The sequence below is a fragment of the Agelaius tricolor genome, unplaced genomic scaffold (assembly GCF_023055355.1).
Source record: "Agelaius tricolor isolate 1412-34295 unplaced genomic scaffold, bAgeTri1.0.p SCAF_26, whole genome shotgun sequence".
NCBI classification, from domain to species: domain Eukaryota; kingdom Metazoa; phylum Chordata; class Aves; order Passeriformes; family Icteridae; genus Agelaius; species Agelaius tricolor.
This window is the reverse complement of record NW_027269286.1, coordinates 2,305,039-2,325,889: the sequence shown is the minus strand read 5'-3', so window position 1 is coordinate 2,325,889 and position 20,851 is coordinate 2,305,039. Positions and strand designations below refer to the sequence as shown.

The following is a 20,851-nucleotide window of genomic DNA, read 5'->3' as shown; positions in this document are numbered from 1 at the left end:
ACTTTCTGGGGATCCTCACTAGCTTTTAAACAAACCTTTCCTAAGAGCTGCATGCTTCTTACTTAGCTAGGGCAACCCCAGGATATTAAGACAGCTTTCAGGCCATATGGCTGGACAGCCAATTCAAAGCCAAGTAGCAACTTCATTTTGGTCATCAGACAAATGTACGCCTGGCCACATGGCACAGGAGGAAATGGAATATGTACTTCTCCCAAGTGCTACACATCCTCAAAAAAAAAAAAAAGGGATATCACTGTTCCTCTGCTTTCAAAGAACACCTGTTAACTAATAACACATTCTTCACCGTAAGAGAAAATCCACTAAAATAAGTGATAATCTGTTTTTTTGCTCACTCCCTTTCTCTCTTCTTTCTCCCATATTCTGACAACACTCTCAATATTACTCACAGTTCACAACTGAAGCCTTACATTTAAGGAACTGTTTGGTCCCCAAAGCTTGGACAGTTTGGTCTCCTCTCATCCTCTTTTTTGCACTAGCATTGCAAAACTTAAAACTTCAGCCATTGCAAAGTTCATCAGGCCTATTTGAAAGATTTGGTATATCTGACAAGAACATTACTCCAGCCAAGACTGTAACATGGCTATGTACCAGTATGGGCTCTGTGAAATGACACTCAACCAACTGCAAGTGTTCACCTCAAGCCTTTCCACCTACACAGCCTAGCCTGACTGGGCCCATTTAACTCTGAGTGTCCATGCTGTTGGAGCTGTTTGCTCATTCCACAGCTGCAGAAGGCTGCAAAAAAACCTAATTTCATTGTATTTCATTGTTAATTAACTAGCCACTAAGTCATTGTAAAGTAACATGGAAAATTCTCCAGAGAATAGCTAATGCTCCCATTTCAGTTAAAGTTACTTCACAGCCTTGGGTTGAGGCTTTATTTCAGTATATATGACACATGTGGGTTTTGCCCTATTTATATCACTGAATGTTTTAGTGCCATGTAAAAAGTAAGCACTGCTAACATAAGTTTTAAATGTTTACATTACCTTTTAATTTACCACAAACACTTTGTGGTAAAGATTTGCGTAATTAAGGTAATTTGTGTAATTAACAAATGCACTCATAATATATTATTTCCCACTGGTGGGGAAAGGATTTTGCTTTACAGTTAGATGTGCTCAGACTGTCTTGCAACCGATACCCAAGCCATTAGTTTATAATAGCTTGGCCACTCCCATAGCATTTTCTAAATAAAACTGCTTAAAGAGAGCACTGTCTCTTAAGATGTACAGCCCAATTCTGTTATCCAAACTTTTATCACTGTGACTGACAGAAAGTGCAAATCCCAGTTATTTGGAATAAGCTCTCCAAAGAAATGAAGCTCCTTTAATCAGTGTTTACCCAGCAGACCACATTTCCTGTTTAAAGCTGTCACGGATGTAATAAAAAATAAACAGATGTAAAATATTATGAAGCCATTTTAAATAAGCTCTTTGTTGAAATGTTTCTCCCATCAATTACTATAGAGTTTAGCATGAAAAATAATGTTTCCAGGGATCTAAAGAAAGGACATGAAGTGTTGTAGTACCTTGGGTGAACTGGCTGATGCTATGGTTGCCTTTCCCCAGGTGAATCAGGAAGCCATGGCGTGGACCCTCTGTGATTCTGATCTTAAGAGTGACATGTAAACTGTCCCTGTCTTCCACTTTGAGCACTTTGTTGGTAATCAGAAACCCGATGTGACCTGTGGCCAGAACACGGAGAGTCTGAGCACCTTTATTTATTACAACTTGAGGCACACTGTTGTCCACAGCCATTATTCGAATCTTCATAGTCTGAGGTTTCCTTGTTTCAAACACAGTGTTGGGGAAAACATAGAAATCTGTATGAGTGCCATCTGTAACAGTGAAAGAGAAACTGTCCTCAACTGATTCTGAGCCATCATGTTTGTAGCTGATAAGATTTTCATTCAGATCTTGTTTAGTGAAGGTGGTGACTGGTTTGGAATTATTGAGCATGATCTGGCCATGAACTGGTATTTGAGTGATGATAAACTTTAGCAGTGCATCAGGTGTATCTCTGTCTTCTGCAGTCAGTTCAAATGGGGTTATCAGTTTGTATTCATTTTCACTCACCACCAGGTTATGGATTGTGACAACAGGTTTCTTGTTGTCCACATCACTGATAGAAATTCTGAAAGTACGAAACACGGGGTTATAGCCATCAGTCACCTCAAACTCAAAGCTGTCCATTTTCACCTCATCTTCTGAAGTATGAATGTAATAGATTTTATTGCCTGCTAACAGGAGTTGAGTGAAAGTGGAGATGGGTACCCCAGGCTGATCTGTGCATTCAAGATGACCACGAACAGGTGGTCTGGTAATGGTGAAAACTAAGTTCTCATCTGGACTGTTCAGGTCACTGGTACTAAGCAAATCAGTGGTAAGGGTCACCTTCCCTCCTTCCTTCAGAGAAACTCCTTTGCTGATGACATCTGGGAAGACAATATCAATGCTGCCTATTGTCACATAAAAGTAGCGGTCAATGAGAGGATTTATGCCATCTGTCACATCAAACTTGATAAGATCACGAACTCCTTGTTGACCAAAATGCACATATCGAATCAAATTTCTATCCACTTCATCTTGGGTGAAATTCATTCCCCGGGTGATATTTTCAACTCCACCTGAAGGCTTTATTCTCTGTAAGAGGCCTTGTCCTGGCCCGTAAGTTATAATGTATGTCAAGGTTTTGTCTTCAGAATCAAGATCAGTAGCCTTCAATATTCTGTTATTAATAGTTCTAGTTTCCCCTATTTCAATCTCCAAACCATCATTGATGGCCATTCTGGGCGTCTCATCATCTACAGGAATAACCATGATGGGTACCATTTTCCTAATGGTGTGTTTACCATCTGAGAGCTGCACCTCAAAACTGTCCGCCCTGGTCTCAGAGTCATCATGTTCATAGAGAATGCTGGAGCTCTCTGTTATCTGATCCAAGGTGAAGCTCTCCACTAGGACAGTTCCGTTGACCAGCTGGTTCACGATGTGGCCGTGCCTGGGAAGCCTGGTGATTGTGAATGTTAACTCATCAGCAGGGACATCCGCATCAACTGCATTGAGGATGGGGGTATCAATCACCAGGCTCATGCCTTCCATCACAACAAACTCTCGCAGGAAGATTTCAGGCTCTTCGTCATTGATCGGCACAACAAGAATGGGGAAGAAGTGCCTCTGGGAAAAGTTAATGCCATCAGAACAGCGCAAAGCAAATCTGTCTTCAACAGGCTCTACACCCTTATGTATACTCTGGACATAAAAAATGTGCCCTTGACGGAGGTCCTTCAAAGTAAAAGCACTTATAGCTACACCTGCCCTGGATTTCTCAGATCCTGGGGCAGGAGAGATGTTCTCTACATACCCAGATGTGGGCTGAGCAACAATTGTGCACAGTATATCATCACTAGGAGTATCTACATCTTCAGCCCTGAGGTGAGCAAGAGTAATGACCCGTTTGTCACCTTCTGTCACCATGAACTGCTCCCCCACAAAAATTTCTGGAGCTTGACTGTCAACAGGAAGAATGGTCACCAAGACTGAAACTCCTTGAACAACATTGCCCCTGACACGCCACTTCTCAGAGAGGTCAGACAAGGTAAGGTTGAACACATCCTCTTTGGGCAGAAGGCCTATTTCACCACCGGTATGAGCATATACCACAGCACCATCCAGCAGATCTCTCTGGGAAAATCTCTCTGCAGGCACCCCTTGAACCAGGATGCTCCCATGCTGAGGAGGATCCTCTACAATGAAGGTCAACATAAAGTCATCTGTATCCTGATCCGTGCCCTGAATGACATTAGCAGTGATTTCAGCAGCACCATTCTCCAGCACATCAAGGTAGGAACCAAGAGTGCCTGGGGGCAATCGTAGCGTAGGAACCTCATCATCAACCGGGTGCACACTCATTTTCAGTGTGATGGGCACAAAATGAACCCCATCACTCACATCAAGCCTGCAGGTATCACTGCTGGTCTCAGCTCCACTGTGCACATACACCACCCTCCCTTGTCTGATATCCTCCAGGCCAAAGATGCCTCCTGGAACTAGACTGTACCCAGAGAGCTGCAACTGGCCATACCGAGGAGCCTGGGTCAGGATAAATCTGAGACGGGCAAGTTCAGTGTCCGTGTCACTGGCATCCAGCTCAGCTGGACTAAGGACATGGCTGCCTCCCTCAGGCAAAGTGAAGCCAGTATTAGTGATTTCGGGAGGCTGGTTATCCACAGGCTGCAAGTAGATGGTGAAAGTCCCTTTGGCTGCATTGCCAGCTGCATCTTGCACTTGATACTGAAACTGAATCAAATGAGGAGCCACCCCCAGCTCCTCCTGTGGGGGACGGTACGAGATCTTGTGATGGTTGATCTGGGCTTGGGTGAAATGCGTAACTTCCACGGAGTGATCCTCAGTCAGCACGAGGGATCCAAGGCGTGCTCCATAAGCCTCGGGAGGGTGGTTGGAGTCAGTGTCAGTGGGGGGCTGGATTACTGTGTAGCGAAGCTCCCGGTCCCCTGAGTCCTGGTCAGTGTAACACAAGTGCTTCCTGCGCAGGGGCGTCACCTGCTGCTCTGCAACGATTAAATGCAGGCTGCTGCTGCTATGGAGCTCTGGGGCTAACCTGTCTACAGGATGTACCCTGATCACAAAAGTCTGGGGTCCAGAGCGGTTGGGTGGGTCATTGTCATCCTGGACTCTAAAAATGAACTGGTCCAACACAACCCCAGGGCCAGGGCTGTGAGCCCCAAAGTGGTGGTAAAAGAGACGCCCTTCCACAATGTCCTGTTGCAGCCACTCTCTCACTGGCTTTTCATAGATGAGGGAACTCCCTGCTACACCTGGCACCTTCCTCCAAGAAAAGCCCTCCTCTACTTCCTCCTCTTCCCAGCCAGGCGGTGGCTGTGCCTGACGGAGCAGGAGCTGCCCAGCCGTGGGGCCAGACTCCACTGTGAAGAGCAGGATGGCATCCTGTGAGTCAATGTCAGTGGCACTAAGAGCACGGGTGGTGATGGGCACTGTTTCACCCTCAGCCATGGCAAGCCCTGTGTTAGCATTAAGCAGGGGTGGCTGGTCATCAGTGGGCACCAGGGTAATGGGGAAAAGGAACTCAACGCGGTGGCGAGAGCCACCATCTTCCAGCCGCAGCACAAGGTTGTCACTGAGCGGAGACTCGCTGCCGTCGTGCTGGTAAATGACTCGGCCTGCTGCCAGCTCAGCCACTGTAAAGTGTTTACGAGGGGCAGCAGGTCCTGGGGTGTCCTCCAGGAGAGTGAGGTGGCCATGCCTCAGCCCTGCCACCACACTCACCAGCACCTGCTCAAGGTCATCCTCATCACTGACCACAAGGTTGGGGCTGGGACCAGGGCCCGAGAGAGGCCTTGACTGCCCCTCGTAGAGCACGAGACCAGTGTTGCGGGTCACCACGGGCGCCAGGGTGTTCATGGGCTTCACCACAATCACGAAGGCAAAGGGCTCTGAGGCAGCACCCTCTGGGTCCAACACTTCCAGTTCAAGCTCAAAGAGCCTCTCCCGATCGGAGTCCTCCATGGGTGGCTGATAGGCAATGCGCAGCTCCCGCACATCCCGCTGGCTGAAAGACGTGACAGGCAAGCTCCGGTCGTCCGTGCTGACCATGTGGCCTTGGCCAGGACCAAAGGGAGAGGTGATGTTGAAGAGCAGTAGATCGGGCGGCGACTCCGCGTCCTCAGCTGACAGCATGTCAGGCGTGAGGGCGGTGAGCACAAACTGGTCCACCTCCATCATCAGCATGGCCAGGAAGCTGGGTTTGGGGGCCACGTTCTCACTCCCGGCGCGAATCCGCACCAGCACCTGGAAGTACTCTCGCTTCAGCAGCGCCCCGCCGCCCGCCGCCTCCCGCAGCTCGGCCACCAGCGGCACCAGGTCGCGGTTCGGGGAGCCGCCGGCGGCCGTGTGCCGGTAGCGCAGCCCCAGGCGCAGGAACTCCTCGCAGTCCCACATCACGGACGGCATCGGGCCGCCACCCGCCGCCTCCCCGCCCCCGCCCGCCGCCGCCGGCGGGTAGTTGAGGATCTCTCCGTAGCGGGGCAGCCCGGCCAGCAGCGGCAGCAGCCCCACCCGGCAGCGCTGCCGGCCCGGCTCGAAGGCGAACTCCAGGCTGCGGGCGTCCAGCGGGTTGCTGGTGCCCCGCAGGCGCTCCACGGTGAGGGGCAGGTTGCGGGTGACGATCTCCAGCTGGGTGAAGAGCACCTCCACCTCCAGCACCAGGGGCAGCACCAGGGCGCGGCTCGGCGAGTCGTAGCGCAGCTGCAGGCGGACGCGGTCCCGGGCGGGGCTGCGGCCGCCCAGGTGCGAGTACTGCACCTCGCGGGCTCCGAAGTCGCAGGGGAAGCGCCGGGGGCTCAGGCGGCCCGGGCGCTGCCACAGCGGGTCCTCGTCCAGCACGGTGAGGTGGCAGCGGTCCCCCGGCTGCACCTGCAGCACCAGGTCCCGCGTGGGGTCCAGCCAGGTGGAGCGGCCCAGGGGCACCCGCAGCCCGCGGTTGGCCACCACCACGGGGTCCGCCTCCGGCGACCACGGCGAGGAGACCGCGGCGCTGCTGCCTGGCGGCGGCTCCTCCGCCCCAGCCCAGGCACAGCCGGCCAGCAGCAGCAGCAAGCCGGCCAGCAGCCGCCGCGGCCCGGCGGGGAGAGGCTGCATCGTCCTTGCCGGCGGAGCGTAAGCGTCGAGAACCTCCGGCAGCGGCGGAATCGCGGCCCCAGTTCCGCCGCGGCGCCGCTCACTCCGCGCACACGCTGCGCTCTGAGCGCGCCGCGCTCCGCTCCGGAGGGGAGCTCCGCGGCCCGGCAAGCCCCGCCCCGCGCCTCCGAGCAGCCAATGGGCACCCGCGGGGGGAGAATCCGCCATTCGCGATTGGGCAGGGCTGCGTGCCAATCATGCAAGTTACGAGAGGGTCGGGGCTCCCCCTCCTTCCTTCCCGCGGCCGCCCAACAGGTTGCGGAGGAGAAGGCGTCGGGAGAGGGGCGGTGGTGGCCGTGCGGGAGCAGGGAGGTGGTTGCGCGGATTGTTCTGCTGGTGCCAGCTGCCGCGGGAAGGGAGCCCTCCAGTCTGGGGGAGGGCGGCACGGCTTTCCCGGAGCGTAGGAGCGCACCTCTGCCAGCCCCGGGAGCGGCGGGAGCGCATCTCCGCCTCCTGCTCTGAGTTTCCCCGCTCCCGCCTGGCCCCGGGGCAGAACTAAAGCCGGGCTGTTCCCGGCTCGCCGACGGGCTCGGGGTCTCCCTTCCCCGCGGAGTGGCGGCGGTGGCGCCCGGGTTCCAGCGGTGGCAGGAACGGGGCTGCCCGAGAGCCGGGTCCGGATGACGGGAAACGGGGGTGTGACAAAAGTGCCCCAAGGAGAACGGGACGGGTCACACGAGGGCAAGAGGCCCAGGGCTGCGGCGGAGCTGCCTGCCGGCCCCGCGGTTGTGTGCGCCACAAGGAATCTCGGATAAATGTCTCGGGCGCAGAGCGCATCAGTGGCACCAGTCAGGCAGTGCCCAGTGTCACTCCCCGGAGGCGGCGAGTCACGGCAGCGCGGGAATGAAAGCCTCACGTACCTCTGCCACCTTGTGCCTGCAGTTAAAAGCACATCAGTGGGAGCCCGGGCTTGGAGTTCCTTGCCTTTTAATATGCCCGGTAGCGGGCTCTGAGTTCCGATTCAGCGTGTCTCAGTTGCTGACATTCGTCATTGTTTATGAAATGTGATCCGCACGCTGGTTTAGGAAAGGTTTCTAACAAAGCGAAAAACACCACTAAAGAGATAGATTCAAAGACAGCACGAGGCTGTTTCGACATTTGTGTAATTTTTTTATTCCTTCTTTTAAAATGATCTCTTACAGTATCCTTCAGTTGTGGAGCAACATTGGCACGTGATCTTGCTTTCTGTATGGCAAAACTCGAATTTGGAATTTGAATTTTGCAGTGTGGGCACAGCTACATTCACATTTAAGTATTCTTTCTAATAAATAATTCAGCTTGGTTTGGGGTGGGGGGGGACATCAGTAGACATCCACATTCAGTTCTACAGCACTGGATTATCGTAATTTGTGATACATTTTTATATTCTATTACTGACATACCTGTGGAATACTGCTGAAAGCTGTTTTATTAAATAAACCTATGCAACAGACTTATGGGTTTGGATGCTGCTGCAGGGGTAGTAGTTCTAGTAGTTAGATATCTACCAAGTTAAGCAGTACTAATACCATTTGTCTACCCCTATGAAACATTCATCCTGGACTTCAGCAATGAATGTCTTATTTGTAAGATTCAAAGGAAGATACTTCAACTGAGTCCCAGGCATCAATAACCAAGACATTCAATATTCATAATATTAATTGCTTTTGAGATATTTTGCTGCTTCTAAAAAAAAAAAAAATAATAAAGGGATGGAGTTGCCCCAAATCTTACACGGAAATCTCTTATTTTCCATGGGTATAGGCTCTGGTTCTTTGACCTCTGTTATCTCCATCACCAAGTAGTAAATCTCCATGTACAAACAGCAGAAGTCCTCTTTATTTTTAAGAGTTGCTGTCTTGTCAAACAAGCCAGTGAGCTTTTGTGTCACAGTCCAAGTACAAAGTGCAAGACTTGCTTTATTTCTTCTTCTTTTCACAGGACAACATAAACAAAAATTCCAGATTGTAGAATTGATGAGAATTTTGAAAGTATTTTCCTTGGATTTTGCTAAACAATCTTGTGTTCAAATTGTACCTGAAGAAAATTCATCTTGGCTAAGTTTTGATCGAATAACACAGATGTAAATCCAAACTGTTTTCCTACCAATTGTCCCTGAAGTTAGTGTGGCAAATCAGAATTTGGCCTAATAAAAAGTCCATTGATCTTTTAAAATAAATTTTTAGTGAATAAAGGAACTGGTACTTGACCAGGGGAAAAATATACATATCTTTGCATGAAAGCTTTCAGTTTTGCTATATTACTAAACTTTACTTCCAAATCTAAATAAAATCAGAAAGATTTAGGGCACAGAAGACCTCATTTAACACAGCATTAATAAATAAATATTTTAAGACATTTGTTTATTTAAAAAAGAGTGCAAATATATTCTTAGTTTAAATGCAACTCTTCCTGAGAACATCTGGCTTCTGCTTTTGATGATGGATCACGGGTGTATATTCCTTACTTGAAACCTGCACAGCTCACAATCCTGTGTGAAACAAACAGAAGTTTACTGCTCTCCAAGTCTTCTTTCAAATGTATAGTTATCAAAGACTGCCCTCTGTTGATAAGGCATAATCTTAATTTCTAAATAGTAGCAATGCCTGATTTTTGTTACTATATTACTTTTTGTACATGTTCTGTACTAAACAATGTAAACAATTCTAGATACGCTCATCAAATAAGTTAGTAAACATGAAATAATTTTGGTTCTTAAATACTGGTAAAGGAGGCAAAATATGACATAAAAATGTCAGCATTTTTTAATATTTTCCAGCAATGTGAGTATTTCATAACTTTCAAGTGCAAAAAGATTTGCCATCTTTTGTCAAGTATTTTCTATCTTGCCAAGGAAATTAGGAGACCAGGGGAAGAGAATAGGAACAGCAAGTGGGATTCATGGGAGTATTTGGATACTTAATTGGTTGTGTAAGTAATTTTGCTCTTATAATTCAACTTTGAAGGCCATGTAGAAGCAAGGTGTGCAGTATCTACTGTGCCTCAGAGCAAATGTCCATCACTTCCAATATGTCAAGTAATTTGATGTTCAAAGTCCAAAGATCAAAATAGTCTGCTGGAATATAGTAAGAATTTGAAAATTTTAAAACAGCCAGTTAAGAGAGTGTTTTAGTTGCCTGTGTGTTGCTGTACTTAGCCAACAACCTTTCTGTTGCTTCCATACTATTTTTATTCTCTTATTTCATTAATGAATTACTACAGAAGTGGCTATTTATGAATTTTCATGCATGAGTTTTTGCCTGGGTTTATGCAAGAGTGTTGCTAAGCTGTAACTTTCAGTCATCCTTTTCCTGCCAGGTATCTCTAGAGGCAGAGAGCTGCCTCAAGAGTCCTCCCCTAAAAATGTCTTCTTTACCTTCACATTCTATAAATGAGGCATTGTCTTGAACCTGTTCTCCATTTCTTTCATGACTTCTGTTTCAATCCAAATATCTGTTGCCATGCAGCAGAGATGTTCGTGCAAAGTCCAGCACCACTCAATGTGGCATCCACAGTTAATTTCCCATTGCCTTGTGGTATGAATAAATGTAACCGGTTTCTGTCAGAATAAGTTGCATTCCTTGACTAGTGAAACTTACACAGTCTGTTCTCAAAATTGTTTTGGTTTGATGCTGGGATGAGTGCAGTGCTGGTTTGTACATTTCATGTAGTTACAGTAAATGCGACCATATGGCCTAACCAACACTGACTCCAAAACCCAATCCAAAATCACTCTTCAGCTTTCTTCTTAGATTTTTGTCATATTAGCTTATGATGTTTCTTCTGCTGCTGTCCCAGGAATTGTTTTCGCCTGTCTGGCACTGGTGCTCTGCCCACCTGTCCTGGGCACCCTCTGTGTTTTTCTTTTTACTTCCACCTTGGCTCTTTGAAAACCTACTTTTCAAGTCAGCCTTCTTCAAGCTCCTTCCCACTTTAGATCTCATCAGAAGCAATGTATTTTCCTATATGTTTTTTTTCCTGTGCCTTTTGATCACTCTTACTCTTTTTGTTTCAAAGCCAAAATACAACTTCTTGATCTGTTAACAAAGGGGAAAGACAGTAATTTACTAGACTAAATAAGTTGTTCCATTACCTATAGTTTATGTCTTCTGTTTGGACTCTAAAGTTTCTTTACTGTGATTATGGAATGTTTAACATTATTTTTAAATGTACACTGACACACACACATGCATGTTCTTTGATGTGTAATGAAGGCAGGAACAAAGACACTCCAAGCAACATAGTGTTTCCAAAAAATATTTAAAGACCTTAAGGCCTAGAGTCTCTCTCAGATTGCTCTTGGATGAAATTGGTGAGGGGTTGGAAATGTTGTTGACATTTCCAGGAAGTACTGTCACCAGTGACAATTACAATTTAATCTCAATGTACAATCCAGAATAGGCATTTTTTGTGGTTATGTATAGCGTTAATTATATTTATATAAATTATGATTATAACTGAAATTATGGTATCAACAAGTAATCATTGGCAAAACATTTAATTCTACCACAGATGTTAAATGAAGTTGAGGTTTGGAGTACAAACTGACTACAGTTTAATATCTTTGCTAATGGCAATATTCAGTTCCCTGTTAAGTTATGATTTTAGGTTTACCCCCTTATAATAAGCAAGGGAAGACTTATACATAAAAATAATACTCTTTAATAGATTTAACAGAAGTTTCTATGCAAAAAATAGAAAAGACTTTGACCACATTAGCCTGTCTTTTCTTCTGGCCTGCCCTAGAAACAGGAATATTTGCCCCAAATTAATTTTTTATGGTAAATTTGTGAAGTAGTTTGAGAGAGAAATCCAGCAGTTCCTGTAGAATGAAGCTGTGCATGCTAAAATTTAGTTCAGAAAATGACCTTCCTCCATCATGTGTTTCTATGGTTAACCACTTTCTGTATGTTTCATGTTTAGCTGTGGGGAGACTATATTGTACCAAGTGCTCACATCATGTTAAGGTTTTCTTTAGAGTAGTGGTCTCAGTGGCTGTGAGGCTTTTATAACATAAGCATGATTTGTTATCAAAACAATTGCAGTAATATCTAGAAGAATGTTACTATCTTTCACATATATTTTGGATGTCTGTTGTTTTTATGGAAGGAGGTGTATTTGTCTGTGGGTGAGTTACTTGATGAAAGTAGTGCAGTGATTCTGCAGCTGACAGAGGACTATATTTAGTAAAAATATTTAGAATTATTTTAATTTATGTGAGCCAAGATGTTGATTTTTGCCTATTAATAGAACTCTTTTCTATCAAATAAATATTTTTTATACACACCTATACTCTAAACATGACATACTGCACATTTTATATAATATGCAGTCATGTTCCATGACTAAGACTGTTAAACTAGGTCCAGAAATTCAGTCAAACAAGCTGTCAGGTATCCCCAAATTCAATGCTTTTAATAATTCAGGGTGCTATGGTATTTGTTATAAATCTTCTGAAGAATGATCCTGCCATCTCTGAGTTGACCTTGGATAACTATTAAAATTGCATATCAAAGGCTGAAGAAATTGCAGTTTAATCACTTAAGATTCCCTTCACTGTAATTTTTTCTGTTCTGCTTTATAAAATAAATTTTTCCTAATCTTTGTAGCTTTGGTTATCATAACAAAACCACCCCACACAGGCAGTTTCACTGTATTATAATTCAAACAGTATCACTGCCATATATACATTTTCCTGTGACTATAAACTACTGCTCTTTATGTTAGACAGCCACAGGCTGGAAAGTAAATGAGAACTAAGCCTTAAGATTGTGAAGAGGACAAGAACCTCTCCCTCCCTCTTCATATCCAGGTAGTGATATCAACCACTTACTGTGTTTCCTTTCTCCATAGAGATTTCCCTAAGTTAGCCAATGTTAACTTTACTCCCATTTTACACACAACTGGAATAAATACATCTTAGACTTTTGGGTCTGATACTGTGGCTTCTATTCAAATAAGCCTCATATTGTCTTCAGTGAGTTTTGCCAAGGTAAGAATCACAGTCTGTTTAAAATATGACAGGTGAGGATTTTATTAATATACAAGTCATATGAATGTAGGTGTCTGTTCACCTGGATACCTATTAAAATTGAAATTTTGTGATGTTGCAAGTTGATTTCAGACTTTTCTGTAGTGTTGTTTCAAACCAGCTCTCCAGGACTTTCAAATGAATTATCAATTTGTGTCAACATTTGCTATGAAATAGAAGCTATTCTGGAGCAACAGCCACTGAACCAGTAGATTAAACTGATTTTGCCTTGCTATGATTGCAGGTGTTCATCACAGAAAAAATAGTGCTTAGCCCCTAAGAATCCCAATTTCAGGTTACACTTCATTTTAGAGGGAAGATTTTTGAAGGTGTTGATAAGTACTTAGTGCTGAACTCAAGCAGCATAGACATTAACTGGAAGCCAAAGAACAGCTGGGATTTGTGTTTGGAGGAGGATATTTTCAGCACCACTGAAGTACAGGTCTCTCAGAGAAAGTGCTCACCACAGAGCTGGAAACATGCCACTGGCTGCCCTTAACCAGAACCCCAACAACCCAAAAACTTGGGCACAGCAGTATCAGATTTCCCATCTCAGTTATGTATATGTTGGTTGAGAGGCAGAATATGGCTGCCTAAGCTGAATGATCCTTTGGTACATGCCCCTTTATAAACTGGAATTTTGTAGTTAAATGAGTTTATAACATTTTAGTAAGGAGACAGTCTTGCAAATGTACCTTGAATAAGCGAATATGAGATGTGTCATTCCTCACCCCTTTGGACATAGAAAGACTGCATGCAGGCCATTTTGGATGTCTGACTTAGACCTTGCACCTCACTTCCTCTATTGATAGTATGTTGAACCAGGGTCTATCAACACCCTGATAGGAAGAGATTTGAATCACTTATTGCTGCCTTTATATTAGAAATTAAGAAATTTTGACAGCTTTCAGACACCACTCCTCCTATAATAAGTGAAGTGAGGCGGCGATTAGGGATACCTCATCCTGTGAAAGGTGCTTAAAAAGTGCTCATTTCCTTCCATCCCTTCTATGGAAAGTTTATGTTCCTGGCTTAGACTAGGTGCTTAAATACTAAACTTGCAAAATTAAATGTGCAAAAGGCCATTCCACATTATGAGAGATTCAGAAGCTCTAAGCCTGTTGCCTCCAGGACTCCTATTCTTAAATTATTAAAAAAAAGTTTTTGGATGCACTTGTGTAACACAACTTGGTAAACCAAATTTACCACGTTTAATCTCTGACAAGTGCAATGGGAACTTGTTTAGCCAAATGGCACAAAATTGAGAGAGCAAGTAGGATTTTGCAGTAAGAGTTTCTGGACATGCTTAATGACTGAACACACAACAGCTTCCTTTGCCAGTTTTAAAAGCAGTTAGCTATAAAACTTATTTTCTTTTAAAAAAAGGCCAATTAGCAAACATACACTCACCAAATAATGAGGGTCAGAGGCCACCAGTATCTGACCCACCATAAACTTTACCCTTGCTGCAACATGTAAACCTGCAGCTCAGCAGCTAAACCAAGAACCCCAGCAGGGACTATGCAACAGCACTGCCAATTGCCTTAGATAGCTAAATCAGTATTTGCAGTCAGATAACCTTAGTATTTGCAGTGTTTAGGCTATTTCCAGCCAATTTCAGGGAAGTAAAATTGGCAGCTTGATTTGAAACACTCTTAGCTGGAAGGTGAGGTGTATGTGGTTGGTACATCCACTGTGCTTGGTAGATCCACTGTTCACAGAATATTTTTGAACTACATCACCATGAGGCCTTTTATGCTCACTGAATCTCTATAAATGGTGCTGGGACGTTATGGGAGATGTGTGCTTAACCTACAGCCTTGTGATTGCCCTGCACCCAAACAAGCACCTTTGTATCTTTGCACCATTGCCAGATTGCCAGACATGGCACTTTTCCCCATTACTTTTCAAGCCCTTGGTCTTTAGTATTGCGCACGTAGGATTAAAGAAACTACTTCCCTCCCCCCCCTCCCCCCCCATCTGCTCTGTGCCCAATATGGATTAAATCCCACCTTCAAGGTCCAAATCAGCACTAAACACATAACATATATCCATAGGAGAATCCTCCCTCCCCAGGGTTTCTCATCTATGAAAGATTTGAATTAACCAAAATTCTCACAAAGCAAGTTGCCATTTTTCTGTGCAGTATTCCAGGCCACTCATTTATGTAAAAAACTTAATCACTGTAATGTTACACCTTTCATAATATGCCTAGGTTTAGATTTGCTTTTCTGCCCCTTACTGTAGACTGGTAAGAGGTCAGTAGTGAATACAACACAATGTTGCCCTGATCAGTTATTTCTAGTTCAGAACCCATTTAAATGCCCCGAAAGTTTACATTGTTTTGTTTAATAAAATATTTTGGGCTTCTGGAAGTTAAATTTCTTCCGTCACTTTTACTTAAATTTCTCTAGTCTGTAACAGAGATTTTCTTATAGATCTGTTTTTCCATAACTACAGCAGGACTTCTCAGTGATGAAGTTTTCTGCTGAGAAGCAAATGTTTCTTTCTCATCTCTGCATCTTAAACCATGCAGTCCAGAATATTGTAAAGCAAGAGAAGCAATAACTGAAACAAATGGCCTGAAAGAAAATAGAGAAAAGGATATGAGTATGATATATATGCTGAAAAAAAATACCAAAATCTCTACACAAACACTGAATCCATGCAGATATCTCTCCAAAATAAAGTGTCAGTGATCATAGACCATCCACTGTGAATTTATTTTTGTTACGGGGTTAATGTAAAATGTCTGAATAATACAGTAAGTGGTTTGTCATGAAGATTTTGAGTCTTTGTGATCTGTTTGTTGTAAGGAAGAGGTAAATCAGCTGGTATGTACAAATAAACACTCCAGAAATACTGGAGGTTGATTTTGGACTTTTTGACTATCAAAGAGGACTTAAAATGTTCGTCTCAATTACCTGAACTTCCAGCTACAGAACAGTTTTGAGATCTGTCCTTCCCGGTGCCTAGCAGGGAAAAGAAAGGAAGGGCTGGTTAATCTCCATCTAATGACTAAAGACCTCACTCCCTTACCTCAGCCCTGAAAATTAGGACCCAGGAAAGAAAGAAGAAATATTCTTTGGAGCTTTTATTGCTGTGTACTTCACAAAAATCATCAATCCCCTTCAAGTGAGTGCACTCCCCAGGATATCTGGGAATTTGGATGAATGGAAATGTCTCATCTGACTTCAGATGCCTACAGTGAAGGTTCTTCTGTGCCCATCACTCCAGGCTCCTTTTGTTATCAGTGGAAAGAAAAGCTGCTTTAATTTGCAATTCATCATACCTACCTTGGGTATCAACTTTAGAATAAGATGAATAATGCTCTGAAAGCATCTCTGTCTCCATTTACTGCAAGAAAAACCTGGGTGAGTAGGTCAGGTGCAGTACAGGGATGAAAATAGACAGACACCTCTAAAAGAGCATCCTTTCTATCCTGAAAATGGGAACATTGGAGACATGAGACTGAATTGCCCTTTATCAGTGCTGAGCAATATACAACAGGGAACCTGAAATCATTGCTTGTATTAGAGGCCTAATGTTTACATGTCTGTGGTTATTAATATTTTCTCCTATATGCTACAAAGTAGCAATAATAACATGTAATCTTTTAAGAGGACAGTATGTTAGAAGTTCTGAAATGCCCTGAAACTACAGTGGTCAAAGTGCATATTTCCGAAGAGAAGCAGAAATTTTTTGACAGTAACTGATGAAACACATTGAAAAACAGTGCATTTCATGTTGTCTTTCCTAATTTGGGGTTTTTTGCAGCATTCATGATTAGGTGCTACACCATATCTGTATTTTTGCTCATTATTCAGCACAACAGCACAATCTCCTATAAACTATATTTGATATGGAATAGGATGGTTTACTATACTAACACAGATATTGTAATAAATACTTTTCCAAGACATGTATACATATGAATATTACATGTATATATACTGAATTAAGTGGAAACCTTGTTATATTTTGCAGGAATATTTCACAGGATAAAATGCTCAAAGGTAGACAGCCATGGGCACTTAAAGTGTTGCTTTTTTATGTAAATATGCAGTAAAATTGCACTTTACCTTTTCTGTACACTTGAAATACAGTTTCTGTCTTAGAGAACTTCAATATTTCTCTAAATACTGCATAGAATATTTACATGAATCTCTCTAAAGGATTAGATCTTTTCAGAAAACAAAATTCCTTTTTTTTTTTTAATGTTATAGGTTCTTTGGTAAAGATCTTATTTACAAAGCACTGAAGCTTAGAACCTATGACGTAGGTCTCTTCCCATGCCAGGTGATTGTGGGTGTGAGCTGACCTTGGGAGCACCCAATTCAAGGTCTGGCAGCAGTCCAAAGTATGGTTAAATTCATTGTTAAAATGGAGCTCAATCTGACATCAATCCATCAGGAAACTTTCCCTATTTCTGAAACAATTGCTAAGGAAAGTCAGTGCATTGTCATTCCTTTGATATCTTCTGTAGAAATATCATCATGTGGGTAGCTTACTGCCCGACATAACTCTGCTGGGTAGATTATCATGTACACCTGAAAATGGAGCTGGAATATTCAGTGGTCAAAGCTTGTAAGTGCTGTTCAGGGAAGATTGTGGTCCAGCCTTAACTAAGATAACTGATTTTTCTGCATCCATTTGCAATTTATGATACCTCTTTTTTTTATTATTTTTTTTTTTATTCAGGATGCAGTGATAATGTTGGGCTTGGCCTCTGATCTAGGGCAGTCTTTAGAATCTCAGTTTCCACAGAAATAAATTAAGTTTAAGCTTGTATATACATTCATAGATTCAGCCTTTCATCCTCATATTTTTCCAGTGCCTAACCTTGTGAAGAGCCCAGCAGCCTACTTATCAGGAAAGAATCAGAAAACTGTAGGAAAAAATAGGACTAAAAAGGATGTCAGGTGGTCAAGTAGTCCACCTTCCTGCCTTAGGGTGGGATTAACTCAACCTAGACCAAATACCTATTTGTCTAATCCAACAAAGCAGATTGCCTGGGGAGGCCATGCAATCTCTGCTAGTCAATCATAAATAGAGACAGTGCAGATCAAAACCTCTCACTCTGCCTTGGAGCAAGCAGGCACACATGGTGCACTCAAGGAAGGACAAGCTAAATCCCAGGAGATCTTTAATGATACAGTCTAAAGGCTGAGATGTCAGGTAAACTCTTTGATGGGAACAGATCCACCTGACATGGCACAGGAGAGAGTGCAGAATTCAGAAGGTTGCCTGTGCCAAAACATGTATTTCTACCATACAGTCCTAAAGAACATTTATTTACATAAAAGAAACAAAACCAAGACAAAAATAATGTTCTTTTCCATCACTCCCTTTTAAAATAGTCAATCCATCTGAAAATAAGGGTGCTAATGGAATATGTGCTGCTTTGGGAGTAGCTTCTTCTGTAATGTTCTGGCTTTGTATGGGTCCATGAAGGATCAGTGTTGCTTTCTAACACTTGGTGTTAGTAGCTCTGTTATGATTTGTTTAAAGAGAATGCAGTTTTATTATTGCATTTTGCAGAAATGACAATGCTTTGCTAGAAAGCATCTTAGTTTCCCACTGTTTTAAATGTTCTGGCATCAGTAGTCAAGGAGGTCTGATGGGAATAATGAGAATACCTCTGTGTTACCACTAGCTGAACTTTTGCTGTCTTTATTTAATTGCTGTTTCTAGTTATTGGTACATTTTTCTAGTTGCTACATTTCATACCTACTTCCATAGCTTTCTAAACAGGACTAACAGGAATCTGTGTTTCTGTGCAGAAGTGTACTCTTTGGGTGGTTCTAGGCAGGACTCTTGTATTAAAAAAGGAAAAAAATCCAAACAAGTGGTAATATACAGGATCTAAAATGAAAATGTAATAGAACACACAAGAAATGAAGTCTGTTTTATATGAAACAACTTTTATAAGCAGTAGAGATACAGGACCCACTACACGCATGGATATTCATTGGCAAGCAGAGTTTTCTTATTTTTTCCTTCAAATTCTAAATACATTTACCTGCATTAGTGTCTCCCACTGAAAACATAATTCTAGAGACAGAAGAGTAAGTAAACAAAGGTTTCCTAATCTTGCTAAGATTCAGTGCAAATATGTGGTTCAAGCAGTATTCCAGAAGTGCTTTCGGAGGCTCTTAGATGCATATCTTAGCACTCCTGCCAAACTCTTGCATTACAGGCCACCTAAACAGTGACATCCTGTCTTCTGGCTCGAGGGGTCATAGGCTTGTCCTGTATTCCTTCCAGGGCTGTACTGCCTGAATTTCCTTTAAAACATCTGAAATGTGCCCAATATAAGTCCAAAAGACCGTAGGTATTCCTTGAAGATTCTCATGAACCAGAGCCACCATTAGACTAAGGGCTCAGGAGAGAACTGATAAAACTCCCTTCCACCCAAAAGCACACAGATAGAAACATCCCCCACTGCACCAATTTGATCTATTTTTATTTAAAGAGGTTAATTCTGCCCTAACAAGCAGCCAGACAGAGAGATTTGGTGATACCCAGGGCTGATCAGCCCGCCCTCGGAAATCTCTCAGGGAGTGATCTATTTGTTAGATATTTATAGTACATGTGTAGCATGTCATGCTGGTAGTATATGAACTCTCAGTAAATACTGATATAAATCTTGTTTGCTTAAAAAAAAAAGTAAAGTAGTAATAAAGTATTCATGCTGGAAAATGCAGCTATTTAGGTGTTCATGTCTTCACTCCACGTCCTTTCTCCTCCAAATTTTTTTGTTAGATACCTTGAGAGGTATTCAAATGCTTAAGCATAGGTGTTTAGTGCTCTCAGGTGCCACACAGAACATGAGACAACAAATTGGGCTAGTAAATATGTTACAGGACCTATGGAACAGCATCTACAGTCTTACGAAGCACAGAGGCAAGAAAAAGACCAGAAAGGCATCTAAAACAATGCTATTGAGCATGCTTAGTAGCACCCTTCATATGTCTCAGGTCTTAATTTCCTGTATCCAGTATAAATAATATTTATTTATCATTTATCATTTATCATTTATCATTTATCATTTATCATTTATCATTTATTATTAGCAGCTTCCTCCTAAACACACACAGGCCGTAATTCTCAGGTGGTGAGCAGTCATTAGCAAAGCTGGGGCCAGGGAATCAACTCCACTTCTTCACTACTGTCAGACTCAGGAGGCAATGACATCACCTGCTGACCTGATCCCTCCTGCCTCAGCTTGTTAAAAAACACCCAAGAAACACTCTATGGACTCCCCTCTTCACTGCTAAAGCAAAAGTGCAGCTCAGTTGCCACCTCACCCTGCAGCTTCTTCTCTTTTTCCCAGTTTCTGACTCCCATCAAGTACTTGCTGCTCTCACAGTCTTAATCTTCTGTCTGTCCTTCACTCTTACATCATAAGGGCTGCAGCTTCTCTGCTGTGCCTCTTGCACAGCAAAATAAGAGCTGCAGACCTTCCCAACTGAGAGAAGCAGAGGAGGGAGCAGCACAAGCATTCCCACCCTTGGTCCAGCTCAAGCATGTTCCTTGAGATCAGGACACAAAGGAGACCTTCGCACATGGAAAGCAGTTATAATGATATCACATGGAGTTCATTCTGCATTTCCAGGACAAGACTGCTGGGCCTGATGAAAATCAGAGAAATAGTAGAGAACTACTGTAGGTAATTTCAGTAGAATCCATGATTTGGTAATACTAGGAATGACTAAATATATCTGAAACTTTGTTAGAAACAGCCGGAGAGTGTTGAAATCGTTCAGATTTGACTGGATCACGATCTCTTGATAAATCACACAGTTGCATGATCAGTAGGGGTGTATGGGGCTAATGTAGGCTGCCAAACAAGGACTGCAAAACAGATCTGAGCATTGCCTAAACAAAGTAATCTCTTCAGAGCTGCAACAAGTGTGAGGTGAGGAGAGGCCACACAGTAGAGATGAGTATGTCCTTCCTCTTGCTGCTGCTCTCAAGGAACAAGGGCCTCAGGTCTGCATGAGCAGAGACGATGGGAGGAAGGGGAGAAATAAACAACAGGACAGGTGGATGAAGGAAAGTAAGGGTTGGGCTCCACGGATGTTAACACCTCATGGTACTC

General features: G+C 43.5%; 1 protein-coding gene across 1 annotated transcript in view; it reads right to left on the bottom strand.

The window, feature by feature from the left end:
* FREM2 (FRAS1 related extracellular matrix 2) overlaps window positions 1-6,701 on the bottom strand; it is a 120,364-nt gene extending 113,663 nt beyond the window's left edge. The window contains exon 1 of the mRNA XM_071448416.1: window positions 1,553-6,701. Within this exon, the coding sequence (XP_071304517.1) occupies window positions 1,553-6,701 (5,149 nt within the window). The remainder of the gene's footprint in view (window positions 1-1,552) is intronic.
* Window positions 6,702-20,851: the final 14,150 nt, after the last annotated feature.